This window comes from Vulpes lagopus, chromosome 2, assembly GCF_018345385.1.
Source record: "Vulpes lagopus strain Blue_001 chromosome 2, ASM1834538v1, whole genome shotgun sequence".
Taxonomy (NCBI): Eukaryota; Metazoa; Chordata; class Mammalia; order Carnivora; family Canidae; genus Vulpes; species Vulpes lagopus.
The window spans coordinates 127,282,357-127,299,184 of record NC_054825.1 but is presented as its reverse complement, the minus strand read 5'-3'; the positions used below and the strand labels follow the sequence as shown (position 1 = coordinate 127,299,184).

Here is a 16,828-nt window from a genome sequence, read left to right as displayed (position 1 = left end):
CGGGGCCGCTGATCTACTCAGCTCAGGGCAGGAGCGTCCTTGCTGTCCCCTACCCTCCTGGCTTCTGCCGGTCCCAAGGGGAGCGTAGGATCCTGGGCCATGTTCTCGGCGCCCTGTGCTCCTGGTCCTGTGCTGTTGGATTTTGGCTCCTGGCCCTGCAACCCCTTCAGCTCAAAGCCTCTGCCGGAGCTGCCTCAGAGCTGCTCTGGGCCGCGCAGCCTCCTCCGTGGGGAGCCGCCACCCCAGCTGCCCCCAGCTGCTCCCGGACCCCGCAGACCCTTCCATGCGGAGCCTCTGTCGGAGCCGCTCAGAGCTGCTCCTGGGGCGCACAGCCCCCTCCCGCAGGCGGAGCCGCTGACCGAGCCCCTCCGAACTGCTTCCGGGTCCAGCCGCGCGGGGGCTACAGCCCTTTAGGGAGCTCGGTCTGGGGTGTGGGGTGCTCTCCCCGGGGCACAGGTGCTGTTAGTGTCCCTGGGGGCCTGAGGGCATCCCCGCCCCTCCTGGGGTCCTGCTCTAACTCCCTGAGAGCGCCTTTTCTCCCAGGAAGATTGGTGAAGCTCCTGCTTCTCCGGGATGGGGCTTTCCTGTCCTGGGTACACTCTTCCCGGCCTTAGCCCGGCTCTTGCGGGGCCCCTCCCTCTTGGAGGCCTTTTGTTTCTTTCTTTTTTCCCGTCTTCCTACCTTGATAGAAGCATGAACTCTTCTCACTGTAGCATTCCAGCTGTTCTCTCTTTAAATCTCAGGCTGAATTCGTAGATATTTCAGGATGATTTGAAGGTTATCTAAGTAATTTGGTGGGGACAGGGGACTTGGGGACCCTACTCCTCTGCCATCTTGCCCCACAATGGCCTTTCCTATATGCACATGTCCAGAAGGCATCAGGCGAAATAAAATGTAGTATGGGATTCTGATTTTTCAGTTACTTCCTATAAAGGTTTACTTGTTATTAATCTACATGTGAAAGTATAACTGATGTCATTATAGTTACTGAGCAAGGGGTACATAATTCTATTACAGTGATGTTTAGTTCCAATACACATATAAGTACCTGGCATGCATGAATACAACCTCACATAGATTAAAAAAAGAACTCAGAAAATATTCACATACATTCAATGCTGTTTAGTTTATGCAATTTATTTCTTATTCTTTTAAAGTGTCTTATTCTAGTGAATGTCTGTTATCAATATTGTGTTTCATTAACTGTTTTAATAATACACATGAAACAACAGTTTTATAGAACAGTTTCTATGTAGATGCTATTACTTACCTTTCTCAAATTGATAGATTCTCCCCCTGTAACACATTCTGAGAAAGATTAAAGTTTTATGACTTGTTGAAAACTTTTATACATTTATAATTCAATTATCAGATATTTAATGAGATGTTATTTTTTGGTAAATGTTTCCTACATATGTTGAAATGTTGAATTTCTTTCATTGATATTTACCTGACTGATGAGGAGTTGTGGATAAAAACTATTGTCAGGGGTTTCTCCTGTTGTCAGGTTTCTGATATATGTTGAGTTCAGATATCCACAGAAATCATATTCATAGGCTTTATTAGTTAAGGTCGGTGAGTATTATGTCAGTATAAAGTATACTCAAACCTGCAGAAGCTCAGTAGAGAACAAGTTTATTTCCTTGCTGCAAAAAGTCTGTGTATATGGAGGAGAAAATTCCATTCCACAGTCACTCTTTACCCTGTTTCCTAGTGTCTTGTACTCTCCGATTTTCAGTGCATGAGCCCAGAGTTTCACTGAGAGTAATATCCACTCCATTCTGCTAAGGGACAGGAGAAAACATTGAGAATTTGAGGGATGTACTAAGTGAGACAGGTCATTGACCACCACATTCTAGTAGCCAGAGGTTGTTAATAGGACTCCATTTAGATGACACTGGTTGAAAAATGTAGACTAGGTGCAGCATGACGGAGAAGAGGAAATTTTTTTGGTAAACAATTAATAGTCTTTATATGGCATACAGGAATTACTTCTGTGTAAGTCCAATTGAGGGCTGATTTATAATAGAAGAGTTCCCCACTTCCATTTCCTAATTGTTTGTGAGGTCTCTAACCTCCGTGTATTTTCTGTTGAACTGAGAAAGCTGGCTTTTCGCAAAAGCTTATCAAAACGCTTATTATATGTTCAGTTTTTTCATTGTATCATTTCTCTGATGAGTAGATTTTGATTACCGACACAAAATTTTCACATTTTTATTACATTACACTACTTTTCTGCAGTGTAAGTTTTCTGATGATTAAGTACAGAGTATTTTTCACATTAATTATCTTTTTAACTTCTTTGCTGAGTGATCCATAATGAGGACTGCATTCTGGATGAAATACAGCCCATATAAAATATATTCCAAGAATTTCTCTCCTGTGTAAGTTCCCTGATGCAAGGCTGGCATCTTGCAGAGAAATTTGCAATTGTTTATTCATATGGTTCTCTCTCTTTCCCTTTTATATTGTGAGATTTGATTTCTGGTTCAATGGTTTTCCAAATTCTTTACATTCATATGTTTAACTCCCTGTATGGGCTTTCTGATGTTCTCTAAGGCTTGATTTCTGGCTGAAAGTTTTCCCACATTTATCACATTTATAGGGTTTCTCCCCTGTGTGAGTTCTCTGATGTACTCTGAGGTTTGACTTCTGGCTAAAAGCTTCTCCACAGTGATTACATTTATAGGGTTTCTCTCCTGTGTGAGTTCTCTGATGTTTTCTTAGGACTGACTTCTCACTGAAAGCTTTTCCACATTCATTACATTCATAGGGTTTCTCCCCTGTGTGAGTTCTCTGATGTCCTCTGAGATTTGATTTCTGCCTGAAAGTTTTTCCACAATCATCACATTTATAGGGTTTCTCCCCAGTGTGAGTTCTGTGATGCACTCTGAGGTTTGATTTCTGGCTGAAAGCTTCCCCACAATGATTACATTTGTAGGGTTTCTCTCCTGTGTGAATTCTATGATGTCCTCGGAGTTGTGATTTCTGACCAAAAGCCTTCCCACATTGATTGCATTTATAGGGCTTCTCCCCTGTGTGAGTTCTATGATGTTTCCTGAGACCTGACTTCAGTTTGAAAGACTTCCCACATTCATCACATTTGTATGGTCTTTCCCCTGTGTGAGTTCTCCGATGATTCCTTAGGCCTGACATGTGGCTGAAAGATTTTCCACATTCATTACATTCAAAGGGTTTCTCCCCTGTGTGAGTTCTCTGATGTACTATAAGGATTGATTTATAGTTGAAAGATTTCCCACATTCATTACATTCATAGGGTTTCTCCCCTGTGTGAGTTCTCTGATGTATTCTTAGACCTGACTTTGCACTGAAAGCCTTCTCACAATCATCACATTTATAGGGTTTCTCTCCTGTGTGAGTTCTCTGATGTTTTCTTAAGCGTGACTTCTCACTGAAAGCTTTCCCACATGCATGACATTCATAGGGTTTCTCCCCTGTGTGATTTTCCAGAGGCTGAATCAGGAATGAATTCATAGAACAGGATTTTCCACATTCATTACATTCATAGGGTTTCAATGTTATGTGAGTTCTCTGATGTATGTTGAAACCTGACTGGCAAGTTAATGTCTCTGTACATGTGTCATAATCAGAGGATTTGTCTGTCATGTGAGTTCTCTGATGCACTGGGAGGGCCAAATTAGGACTGAACTTCTTTCCATATTCAAAGCGTTCCACTCCTATATGATTTTTCTGATGTTCTCCAATGTGTGAATTTTGGCTGACAGATTTCCCTTCTGTATCAGTTCTTTGTGTGATCTTACTGAAATTATTTCTGTTTTCAGTACATTCAAATTCATTAAACTCATAATGATTTTTCTCTGGATTATTTCTATGAGAGATTGTAAGAGCTGGTTTATCACATTGTTTTCCCCCATATTTACTGAATTTATAAGATTTCACTTTGGGGTAGGTACTCTCAGATGTAATAAGGGCAGTCTTTTCAAAGAAAGCGTTTCCACATTCATTGTACTCAGAAGCCTGCTGCAAAGTTGGAATTGTTTGATGTTGAATGACTTTCTCTTTATAACTGAAGGCTTTCGCATTTTTACTATAAACAAATGATTTCTCTCTGGTATTAATTCTGCCCTCCTTAATACTGAGGAGCCATTTCTCACATACATTAAGCTCATGAACCTTCTTTCTTGAATATTGACAGTGTGGAGCCAACGAGCTGAGATGCAGGTAGGTAGGTCCTGCAGTGTCAAATTTATAGGGCATTGTTCTTGCACGTAAAATGTTTATGTCCAGATTACATGGTTTTCCTGAAATCTCTTCCTCTGTAGGCAATGATTTATTGGTGAATAAAACGTGCCACAAATATTTTCCTTGGCTTTCTAGGCTCTTCTTTGAAAGATGATTAGGTTGGGAGTCTTCTAAAAATGAGAAAATTAAAAATACTTTATGATATTTAACACATTTATTATGCAATGGGACTTATAGATATATGCCCTATTATGTATTTGATGCTTTGGTTTCTGGATCAGTTTCCCAACAATAAAGTAACTCTAAGCACATATTCTCTCTTTTTTATTAAAAAAACAACAACCCAAACCTTTTGTAGTAGAAAGAAAAGAAACTAGAAGTAAATATACACATGTATTTGGCATCATAAAGTATAGTTTTCAAAACTGGTTAAAGAAGAAAATATAAAGGAAAGGAACAATTGGTAATTGGGAATATATTCAAGAGAATTGGATCTTGGGAACAGAAAAAACAAAAGTAGTGAATGGGATGAATTCAAAGGTTTTTTTTTTTTTTTTCTTTTCAAAGGTTAATCTAATTCAAAGTAGATTAAAGGTTTCCAATGGATTTATTTGAAATAGAATTTGCATTAGGGAAAAATATGAGTCTAGATTCTTATTCAAATATAGATTAAAATGGTAGCATAATCATTAGTCTCCATGATTCCCCTTGGAGCTCCATTTTTTTTCCAGTCTACAAAACACTAAAATTAATTTATAATGGCACCAACTTCCTCATGGTAAAAGAAAAAAAACTCTATTTGCCATGCTTTGATTTTCTCTGTGGTATCATTCACAGAAACATTAGTGTATCAGAAGTTTAAAAAAAAAAAAGATGGGAGCGAAAAGTAATTTTTCACCTATACTGGAGTCAATGCTCTATCCTGGTTCTGGTACCTTGGTATTATATCAGGGTTGTTCAATAGTGAATATCTCTTGGTCATCAAACCTCATCTTTTCTCATTTCTACTTGCTCATTTTCCCCAAACTAGTCTTCCTTGCCTAATCTTCAATTGTGTTTTCCAACCTATCTAGTCTTGACTGTGAGAATCTTAAGGATCATGTTTCAAACTGGTCCTAAAAACTACAAGTATCTTTTATATTTATTCACCATAAGTGTCTTATACATATTTGACTGTTGTTGCCCTGCTACTACACAGACTCCTAGTAAAAATGTCAGGCCTATGCTAAAAATATTTGAAAGCCTTGAATACACTGTACTAAGCAACAAGAGATGAAAGATTTAAGTGATTCAGGGAAACAAAGTTTAACACTAACTGCATGTTCATTATGCATTCTAGTTACCATTCCACCAGTCCACAGTATTTTTTACTCTAATCTTGATGTCAGTCCTCATTACACTTCCAGTAGTAACTTTATACACACACTCTTTCCCTAATTTACCCTCTCTTCTAGCCTTAGGACTATATAGCAAAGCTATCTTCCCAAAACTTAACAAGAAAAAGGCTTCTCATAGCTTCTCACAAATTTAAGCAACATTTATTTTGAAATAGGAAAGAAGTATCATTCTGCCTGTATCGTTCATTTTAACAAGAAATATATAGAAAGCACCCATATTTGTGACTCATGATTTTTAAAGTAAATTACCATAATCAAACTCAGGATGCATCTTCAAATTGATGGCAAGTGCATAGGTGAATGGACAGCATGTTCTCTTTCTTGGTTGTATTCAAAAGTTATGTGGTTGTACTTTAATCAACAGCCCTTATATGATATGGAATGTATTTTATGCAGCTTTGCCCACGTTTCCAAAATGAAACCCTTACTGTGATATTCTCTGCATCCTTCTGTAGTGTAAGTTAAGTCAGTGGTCCATAAAAAGCAGTGTGCCTCAGAATTACCTAGAGAGCACTGCATAAACAAGGGCCCAGAACGATTGCTCATCTACACCTAAGGATTCAAAAATCCTAGAAATTTGACTTGGGCATTGCATTTATGAAGAGTGTCTTCTGAATGAATCAATATGAGATAGTTATCTCCACCTAGCTTCAGAATCAATTCACAATGTTATTAAAAATATTTATTATATGATACAAACTAAAGTAAGGAAGAATGAAATAGACCATTCTCTTGGAGGAAATCATAATCCAGGTGAGTAAAGAAGCTCATTCAACAACCGTATGTTATCTGGCACAGATATCTCATTGTTTTTTGACATGTCCATCAAATTAAAGAGCTTACAAAAGAGAGAAAGTATAGGGTAAAGTATTCCAAAATTATATTACAGAAGTAGGAATCTATCACAAAACTTATAATGAGTAATAGTGTTTTCTTTCCTTTTTTTAGCTGAGGTTAGTATTTTATTTTATTTCAAGAACTACCTTTTGATTTATAATTTATACCATTATGGTTTTTATTACATCTTTTACTTTACTTAAGCTTTCTTTTACAACTTTCTTGCTTGTTAAAAAAAAGTATACTTGACCTGTGTTTTCAAGATCAGCTGGTCAAAGAGTGCCAACCACCCCTATGCACAGAGAAAATCTGTGTATATCTTCTGACTCCTCAAAACCTTAACTATTAATAGCCTATGGTTGACCGGAGGCCTTAACAATAAGATACACAGTTGATTAACACATAGTTTATAGTTTACATGTATTATATACTGCATTTCTACAATAAGGTAAACTAGAGAAAAAATGTTATTAAGAGAAAATACATCTACAGTACTTTATTGTATTTATTGAAAAAACCCATGTATAAGTAGATCTGTGCAGTTAAAACCTCTGCTGTTCAAGGGTAAACTGTATTTGAGATAAAAAATTCTTCATTGCTCTATCTACTGTACAAAGGTGGTCATTTATAAAAAACGTTTTCAATAAAATTTTCTTCTAGATACTGTATAATTTTGATTTACCTTTTGATAAAATAGGTTCTTGAAAGATATATATTCATCACTGATTATAAGATAGAGGGATTTTAACTTTTCTCATATTGTTTGCAATTTACAGTGTTATTGTGGAATTTGTCTAAAATACATATACATTTTCTCAATATTCCAAGGTCATTTATTTTTTTGTTTTTTAGAAGATTTATTTATTTATTTGACAGAGAGAGAGAGAGAGAAAGTGTAAGCAGGGAGGTGGCAGGCAGAGGGAGGGGGGAAGTAGGCTCCCCACGGAGCAGGGGAGATGCTTAACCAAATGAGTCACCCAGGTGCCCCCCCAAGGTTATTTTTTTTTCCCCCCAAGGTTATTTAAAAAGAGGTTTTATTTCTGTTTTCAGAAGAGAGTTTTGAAAGTCACTTAATAGGTTCATTTTATAACATATGCTATGTATAATGTCTAGACCAGAGGCTGGTAAACTTTCTATATAAAAGGCCACAGATAATGTTTTGGGATTTGCGGGTCATGCATCTCTGTTGCAACTGTAGTTGACCCTTGAACAACATGAGGATTAGGGGTGCCAACTCCTCCACACACAGTTGAAAATCTGCATTATGACTTGTGACTCACCAAAAATTTAACTATTAAGAGCCTGCCATTGACTGCAAGCCATATAGATAACATAAAGTCAATGAACACATTTTATGTTACATGTATCATATACTGTGTTCTTACAATAAAGTTAGTTAGAGAAAAAACCATAAATATAAAAAATATTCACAATAATATACTTACTGTATTTATTGAAAAAATTCCACATGGAAGAAAAACTGTGCAGTTTAAGCCAATGTTGTTTGTGTAGTTCAAACCCATGTTACTCAACTCTACCTTGGAGTGTGAATACATAAACAAATGGATATGCCTGTGTTTCTTTACTAAAAAAAAGCAGCGGGCAGGATTTGACCTAGGGGTAGTTTTCTGAGCATTATTCTAGAGTCCACTAGAGTCTGTTATGAAATCAGAGGGACATATTAGGGTCTTCTATACCTAATGTATACCTACTTCTTACAATTCCTGCCAGTTTTTGTTTTATGAATCTTGATAATTTATTTGATGTACTAATATTCAAAACTTTTATATGACCTTTAAAAAAAACTTCTTTAGCTTGAGGAAGACACAAAGAGATAGAAAAATATTCCATACTCATGGATTGTTAAGAATTAATACTGTGAAAATGTCAATGTTACACAGGGCAATTTACACGTTTAATGCTATCTCTATCAAAATACCATGGACTTTCTTCAGAGAGTTGGAACAAATTATTTAAGATTTGTCTGGAGTCAGAAAAGACCTCAAATAGCCAGGGGAATATTAAAAAAGAAAACCATACCTGGGGGCATCACAATGCCAAATTTCAGGTTGTACTACAAAGCTGTGGTCATCAAGACAGTGTGGTTCTGGCACAAAAACAGACACATAGATCAATGGAACAGAATAGAGAATCCAGAAGTGGACCCTCAACTTTATGGTCAACTAATATTCGACAAAGACTATCCACTGGAAAAAAGACAGTCTCTTCAATAAATGGTGCTGGGAAAATTGGACATCCACATGTAGAAGAATGGAACTAGACCACTATCTTGCACCATACACAAAGATAAACTCAAAATGGATGAAAGATCAAAATGTGAGATAAGATTCCATTAAAATCCTAGAGGAGAACACAGGTAACACCCTTTTTGAACTCGGCCACAGTAACTTTTTGTAAGATACATCCACGAAGGCAAAAGAAACAAAAGCAAAAATGAACTACTGGGACTTCATCAAGATAAGAAACTTTTGCACAGCAAAGGATACAGTCAACAAAACTAAAAGACAACCTACAGAATGGGAGAAGATATTTGCAAATGACCTATCAGATAAAAGGCTAGTATCCAAGATCTATAAAGAACATATGAAACTCAACACCAAAGAAACAAACAATCCAATCATGAAATGGGCAAAAGACATGAACAGAAATCTCACAGAGGAAGACATAGACATGGCCAACAAGCACATGAGAAAATGTTCTGCATCACTTGCCATCAGGGAAATACAAATCAAAACCACAATGAGATACCACCTCACACCACTGAGAATGGGGAAAATTAACAAGGCAGGAAACCACAAATGTTGGAGAGGATGGGGAGAAAGGGGAACCCTCTTGCATTGTTGGTGGGAATGTGAATTGGTGCAGCCACTCTGGAAACCTGTGTGGAGGTTCCTCAAAGAGTTAAAAATAGATCTTGCCTACGACCCAGCAATTGCACTGCTGGGGATTTACCCCAAAGATACAGAAGCAATGATATGCCGGGACACCTGCACCCCGATGTTTCTAGCAGCAATGTCCACAATAGCCAAACTGTGGAAGGAGCCTCGGGGTCCATCGAAAGATGAATGGATAAAGAAGATGTGGTTTATGTATACAATGGAATATTACTCAGCCATTAGAAATGACAAATACCCACCATTTGCTTCGATGTGGACGGAACTGGGGGGTATTATGCTGAGTGAAATAAGTCAGTTTGAGAAGAACAAACATTATATGGTCTCATTCATTTGGGGAATATAAAAAATAGTGAAAGGGAATAAAGGGGAAAGGAGAAAAAAATGAGTGGGAAATACCAGAAAGGGAGACAGAACATGAGAGACTCCTAACTCTGGGAAACGAACTAGGGGTGGTAAAAAGGGAGGTGGGTAGGGGGTGACTGGGTGACGGGCACTGAGGGAGGCACTTGACGGGATGAGCACTGGGTGTTATTCTGTGTGTTAGCAAATTGAACACCAATAAAAAATAAATTTATTAAAAAAAATAAAAACTTATTTAGCTTTATCAAAATGTCCTTTTTCTCATCTGTTTTTGACATGAATTGAACCTTAAGTATTAGCTAGGTAAATAAATATTGAGTTTTATGCCTTTGGCTTAACAATTGATGACTATATTTCATACTTTGTATATTACTTTGTAGGGATATCTCTGATACAATCTGATGGTATTTTATTTTAATAGGTGAATGAATTCATTTCTATTAATTGATATGGCAGGTGTATTTACCTTATTGTATGTTATGTGGTGTGTTTACATAGCTTTTGTATAAAACATGTAACACAGCAGGCCTGAGACTGTTAACCTTTAGATGGTTGGCTTTTAAGATTAGCCTCTGGCTGACAAATGTGAACTTAGATTTTTGAGATGGTTCCCAAAAACCTAGTCTCTAATGAATTTTCCAAGTAGACAACATTTCGTATGTGTTGTCACATTCACCGCTCAGGATCTTGGAAGTTCACACCTGGTTTCCTCTGGACTTTGTCCCGTTTCTCTTTGCTGATTTTGCTTTGTCCCAATCATTTCACCTTATAAATCTTAGCTCTGAGTATGACTATATGCTGAGTAATAAAGAATCAATGAATGTGATATGTGGTGGTTGTCCTGGGGACTCTTTTCGTTTTATTTTTGTATTTGAAGTATAGTTGACATACAAGATTACTGGGGAGGACTCTTTATTCAGCTTTGTAAGAAACTTTTCTAGTAACAGGTCTATTATCTTTGCTCTGGCAAACATATTTAACTTCTAATAATTAGGAGGGCTACAGTTTGCCCTAGTAGTCATCCTTTCCAATTATACAATTCTTTAATCATCTATGTATTTAGATGGCATCTAGTAGCTCATTATTATATAATGATAAAATTATGGTTCCTTTCTCTTCTCCGATCTGCTGATTCTTAATTTTAGTTGCTTCATTAACTTTTCTTAGTTTTTATCTTTTTACTGTTAAGTATATGGAGTTTATTATTTAACTTTTCAGCTTCAAATGGAATAGTTGGTTCCCATTGTTACAGATGAGAATATTAACATTCGTACAATCTACTCCTTATGCAAGCTGGCCCCTTCCACATTTTATTAGATCTTTTATTTTTATAATTTCAAATGCAAAAGCCTCTAAAAGGACAGTGCTGAAAAATTCAAACTGCTCATTTCTAGCTGATTGCTCTGTTTTGTTCTTTTTTTTTTAGCTAATCACTTTGGATCTAATTTTCTTGGATGTCTTCTACCAGTATTCAATAACTCACCTGGGGAACTTTCTCTTAGAAATTCTTTCTTTAGTAACCATGGATCGTCTCCTTGTTCCAATGTGAAGATCAGTTCTGGTTTTGTAAAGCAGTACCCTGTAAATGGAAAATAATTTAGCACTTGAAATTGCTGCATAGGTTTTACTATTTCTGAAAATGAAGGAAGGTTCAAAAATGGCACATTCAGGGTGCTCACTACAACTTTTCTGGGAGGCGATCAAAAAAAAAATATTTTGTAATGTTTATAAAGGATCAATCTTCTTAAACCCCCAAATCACAAGCCTAAGTAATGTTAAATTCTAAAATGGTCAATGTCTATGTTTTAAATAGATTTCAGAAGAACTTCCTAAACTGGCCCAGTAGAGTAAAAGGAATTGATTTACCTCTCCATGTCACACATCTAGTGCACAAATGATATACTAATGGTTTTTTTTTAACTTTTAATTTTTTATTTATGAGAGTCACACAGACTGTGAGAGAGAGAGAGAGAGGCAGAGACACAGGCAGAGGGAGAAGCAGGCTCCATGCACCGGAAGCCCGACGTGGGACTCGATCCCGGGTCTCCAGGATCGCACCCTGGGCCAAAGGCAGGTGCTAAACCACTGCGCCACCTAGGGATCCCCACTAATGGGTTTTCAACTTTAGACACCAGGCAGTGCAAACAGGGATACTTGAAAACAGAAAAATGAATGAGGTGAGTCCTATTGATCATCGCATGTTGATGTAAAATGAACATAAACTTTAAAAAATTTTAAAGAGAAAGGAAGAGGTTTTTTTGAGCCCAAGTCAGGACAACGCTAGGGGTGTACAATCCTTACAAGCAAGAGAGAGTGGTCCAGAGAATGAACATTTAGTGCAGGGTTCTTTACATAAACAGTTAGAAATCCTCAAGATGAAGGATATTCCAGAAGGTTACAGATTGCATCTTATGTTTTTATTATATTCAAGGCTATGTGACTTTAATCTTATGGGAACCAGGGAGAGTTTTTTGTTTTGTTTTTCGTATTTTTATGTTTGGAATGCTCTTTTTTTTTTTTTTTAAGATTTTATTCATCCATTCATGAAAGACACAGAGAGAGACAGAGAGAGAGAGAGAGAAAGAGAGAGAGAAAGAAAGAGGGAAAGAGGCAGAGACACAGGCAGAGGGAGAAGCTGGCTCCACGCAGGGAACCCGATGTGGGACTCAATCCCAGGACTCCAGGATCTCGCTGTGGGCTGAAGGCCAGTGCTAAACCACTGAGCCGCCCAGGGGTTCCCCCTCTCCTTTTCAAAGCAGATGTACAATGTGTGCATGGGGCAGAAATAGAGCCCAGGTTTTGAAGTTTTGCTGAGTCATTTTGGCCTTAATAAATGTTAAAGCATACCTTTCCTGAGAGCTCAGGAGCAGGGCCCATAAACATTACAAACTGAAAATTTCCCTTATCACACAGACTACTACAAAGAAGAGTTTACAGCCTATAAACAATAAGAACCAAAAAAGCCTACCTGACTCCGTAACCTGAAATAACATAAAGGAATTAAAGGAAGCCATGACAACTGGAATTCTTAAGGAAGAAATACTAAAGAAGGAAAAGGATCACTGGTGCTGAGTCTTAAATATTTGCAAAAGAGTCTCCTAAATACTAACTGGTGTAAATTAACAAAAATACTCAAGGATGGGGAAAGACCAGTGAAAAAGAGCAGATTTAAAAAAATCAACAAAGCCATACACAGATGTAAGAAGTTTCTGTTGACACTAGCCAGGGTAGAAAAATCTACTTCATGGCCAATGGAGAATACCAGAAAGATGTTTATTGCTTAATAGTGGAGCTAAATTAGTCTTAAAGTGAGCTCTAATCTAATATAACAAAGCTTAAAATGATCAAATCCATTCCAAGTAACTTAACTAATTAACTAGAAAAGGCCTCAAAAGATTTAATAATAAAACAAAAGTAATAGCTAATACTATAAAATTCACAACACTCTTCACCTATAAAAAAAATGCCTAGTTATGAATAGAAGTAGAGATATACAACCGTTACTGGAGAGAAAATTAATTAGTAGCAACAGAGTAGGAAATGCATATGATAAAGCTAATAATAAAGGCTATTTGAAACAGTAAATATGTATCATATGTTCAAGAAGAGAAAGAAAACATTAACATGATAAAACCAAACAGGAACTTACTTAAAAAGTTCCTGTTTGAAGAATATATGAAATGAGAAAACTAACCAACCAACAAGAAACAAGAAAACATTAAAGAGGATTAAGAAACCATATAAGAAAAGATAAATAACATAATGGATGACTTTAAGGCATGAAAGAAAAAGAAACCCACAGTGAATAAAGACTGTAAATAACAGTAATAGTAATAATAATAATAATAAACAGAATTCTGTGACCCATGTGATAATATCAAGTAATTTAACACATATGTAATAAATATTTCAGAAGAAAAAAAAGATAAAAACATTTGAAGAAATAATGGACAAGTGTTCAAACTTTGATGAAGTGTACAAAAAAATCCTAAAAGCTTAATGAATTAAGGAGAAGAAACATGAAGAAATCCACACCAAGATATACGGTGATCAAACTGCTAAAAACCACTGATAAACGGAAAATCAGCAATTCTATACGTTGAGTGCTAAATAAAATAAATGTTCTCTTGATCCTTGTTATCAATTTCATCCTTCTCCTTACCTACCTCCCTTCTGGCAACCACTAGTTTCTTCTCTATATTTGTTTGTTCTTTTTCTTTGTCCTTTTTTGGCCTGTTCATTTGTTTTGTTTCTTAAATTGCAATATGAGTGAAATCATATGGTATTTATCTTTTACCTGATTGTCTCATTTCACTTAACATTATACCCTCTCAATCTATCCATCTTACTGTAAATGGCAAAATCTCAATTGATGAAGAGAAAACTTAAAGTAGGCAGAAAAAGGTATAGTGTATATTAAGGAAAAAAGAATGCTTACTTCTTGTCAGCAATTAAATATGCCATAAGACAATGAAGTGACAATTTTAAAGAAATAAAAGAAGTCAACCTGTAATTCTATATTTAGCAAATATAAGACATTTTCAGAAAAACAAAAGCTGAATTTATCACCAATTGACAAATATTACAGGAGAAGCTAAAAAAAAAAAAAAACTTCAGACAGAAGAAAAATGGTATCAGGTGGAAATTTAGATTTATACATAGAAATACAGAGCACCACAATCTGGAAACATGATGATAAAGATAAAATGCACTTTACTTATTTTTAGAACTTTTTATTTGTTTCTTAGTTTTTTAAGATATTTTTTATTTTTTTAAGATTTTATTTCTTTATTCATGAGAGACACACAGAGAAAGAGGTAAAGACACAGGCAGAGGGAGAAGCAGGCTCCATGCAGGGAACCCAATGTGGGATTCAATCCCGGTTCTCCAGGATCACACCCCCGGCTGGAGGCGGCACTAAACCACTGCGCCATTGGGGCTGCCCCATTTTTAGAACTTTTTTAAAAATGGTAAATTACCTTTTAAACTAACAACAGCAATATACTGTAAAGTTTGTACCATATATACATATCACGAATATGTATGTGTATGTAAAATATATGACAACAGCACATAAGATGAAGGGTAAAAAGTGGGCAATTACAAAAATTTCATAAATGTAGTAAAAGAAATTATTTGAAGGTAGATTGTGTTAACTTAAAGATGTATACTGCAAATGTTAAAGCAACCACATATCCATAGGAAAGGCAAAGCTAGTTAATTACCGATATAAATGTAATGAAAGCATTAAGAACATACAGTAAGGGGATCCCTCGGTGGCTCAGCAGTTTAGTGTCTGCCTTTGGCCGAGGGTGTGATTCTGGAGTCCCGGGATGGAGTCCCACATCAGGCTCCCTGCATGGAGCCTGCTTCTCCCTCTGCCTTTGTCTCTACCTCTCAATCTCTCTCTCTCTCTCTCTCTCTCTCTCTCTGTGTCTCTCATGAATAAAGTCTTTTAAAAAAATAAATAAAATCATACAGTTAACCCAAAGAAAGCAGCCAAAGCAGAAAAATGGGAAAAAATAGATAGCAAAAATTATAAATAGCCATATATGGTACATTTACTATAAAATGGAACTGGTCTGATCATTACTTCTTTTTTTAATAAATTTATTTTTTATTGGTGTTGAATTCACCAACATACAGAAAAACACCCAGTGCTCATCCCGTCAAGTGCCCCCCTCAGTGCCCGTCACCCATTCACCCCCACCCCCCACCCCGTCCATCACACCTAGTTCGTTTCCCAGAGTTTCCTAACTTTATGTTCTGTCTCCCTTTCTGATATTTCCCACACAATTCTTCTCCCTTCGCTTATATTCCCTTTCACAATTATTTATATTCCCCAAATGAATGAGAACATACAATGTATGTCCTTCTCCGATTGACTTACTTCACTCAGCATAATACCCTCCAGTTCCATCCACGTTGAAGCAAATGGTGGGTATATGTCGTTTCTAATGGCTCAGTAATACTCCATTGTATACAAAAAACCACATCTTCTTTATCCATTCATCTTTCAATGGACACCGAGGCTCCTTCCACAGTTTGGCTGTTGTGGACATTGCTGCTAGAAACATCGGGGTGGAGGTGTCCCGGCATATCATTGCTTCTGTATCTTTGGGGTAAATCCCCAACAGTGCAATTGCTGGGTCGTAGGGCAGGTCTATTTTTCACTCTTTGAGGAACCTCCACACAGTTTTCCAGAGTGGCTGCACCAGTTCACATTCCCACCAACAGTGTAAGAGGGTTCCCTTTTCTCCGCATCCTCTCCAACATTTGTGGTTTCCTGCCTTGTTAATTTTCCCTATTCTCACTGGTGTGAGGTGGTATCTCATGGTGGTTTTGATTTGTATTTCCCTGATGGCAAGTGATGCGGAGAATATTCTCATGTGCTTGTTGGCCATATCTATGTCTTCCTCTATGAGATCTCTGTTCATGTCTTTTGCCCATTTATGAAAGGATTGTTTGTTTCTTTGGTGTTGAGTCTCATAAGTTCTTTATAGATCTTGGAAACTAGCCCTTTATCTGATACATCATTTGCAAATATCTTCTCCCATTCTGTAGGTTGTCTTTTAGTTTTATTCACTGTATCCTTTCCTGTGCGAAAGCTTCTTATCTTGATGAAGTCCCAATAGTTCATTTTTGCTTTTGTTTCTTTTGCCTTCGTGGATGTATCTTGCAAGAAGTTACTGTGGCCGAGTTCAAAAAGGGTGTTGCCTGTGTTCTCCTCTAGGATTTTGATGGAATCTTGTCTCAAATTTAGATCTTTCATCCATTTTGAGTTTATCTTTGTGTATGGTGCAAGAGAGTGGTCTAGTTTCATTCTTCTGCATGTGGATGTCCAATTTTCCCAGCACCATTTATTGAAGAGACTGTCTTTCTTCCAGTGGATAGTCTTTCTTCCTTTATCGAATATTAGTTGACCATAAAGGTGAGGGTCCACATCTGGATTCTCTATTCTGTTCCATTGATCTATGTGTCTGTTTTTTGTGACAGTACCACACTGTCTTGATGACCACAGCTTTGTAGTACAACCTGAAATCTGGCATTGTGATGCCCCCAGCTATGGTTTTCTTTTTTTAAAATTCCCAT

The 16,828-nt window shown here is 36.9% G+C and overlaps 1 protein-coding gene across 1 annotated transcript in view; it reads right to left on the bottom strand.

Annotated features, from left to right (window-relative positions):
• Nucleotides 1–764: 764 nt before the first annotated feature.
• ZNF782 (zinc finger protein 782) overlaps nucleotides 765–16,828 on the bottom strand; it is a 60,635-nt gene continuing 44,571 nt past the window's right edge. Inside the window, exons 4-5 of the mRNA XM_041742743.1 lie at nucleotides 11,220–11,315; nucleotides 765–4,394 (exon numbers count right to left, since the gene is read on the bottom strand). Coding sequence (XP_041598677.1) covers nucleotides 2,524–4,394; nucleotides 11,220–11,315 — 1,967 coding nt within the window. The 3' untranslated portion in view covers nucleotides 765–2,523. The remainder of the gene's footprint in view (nucleotides 4,395–11,219; nucleotides 11,316–16,828) is intronic.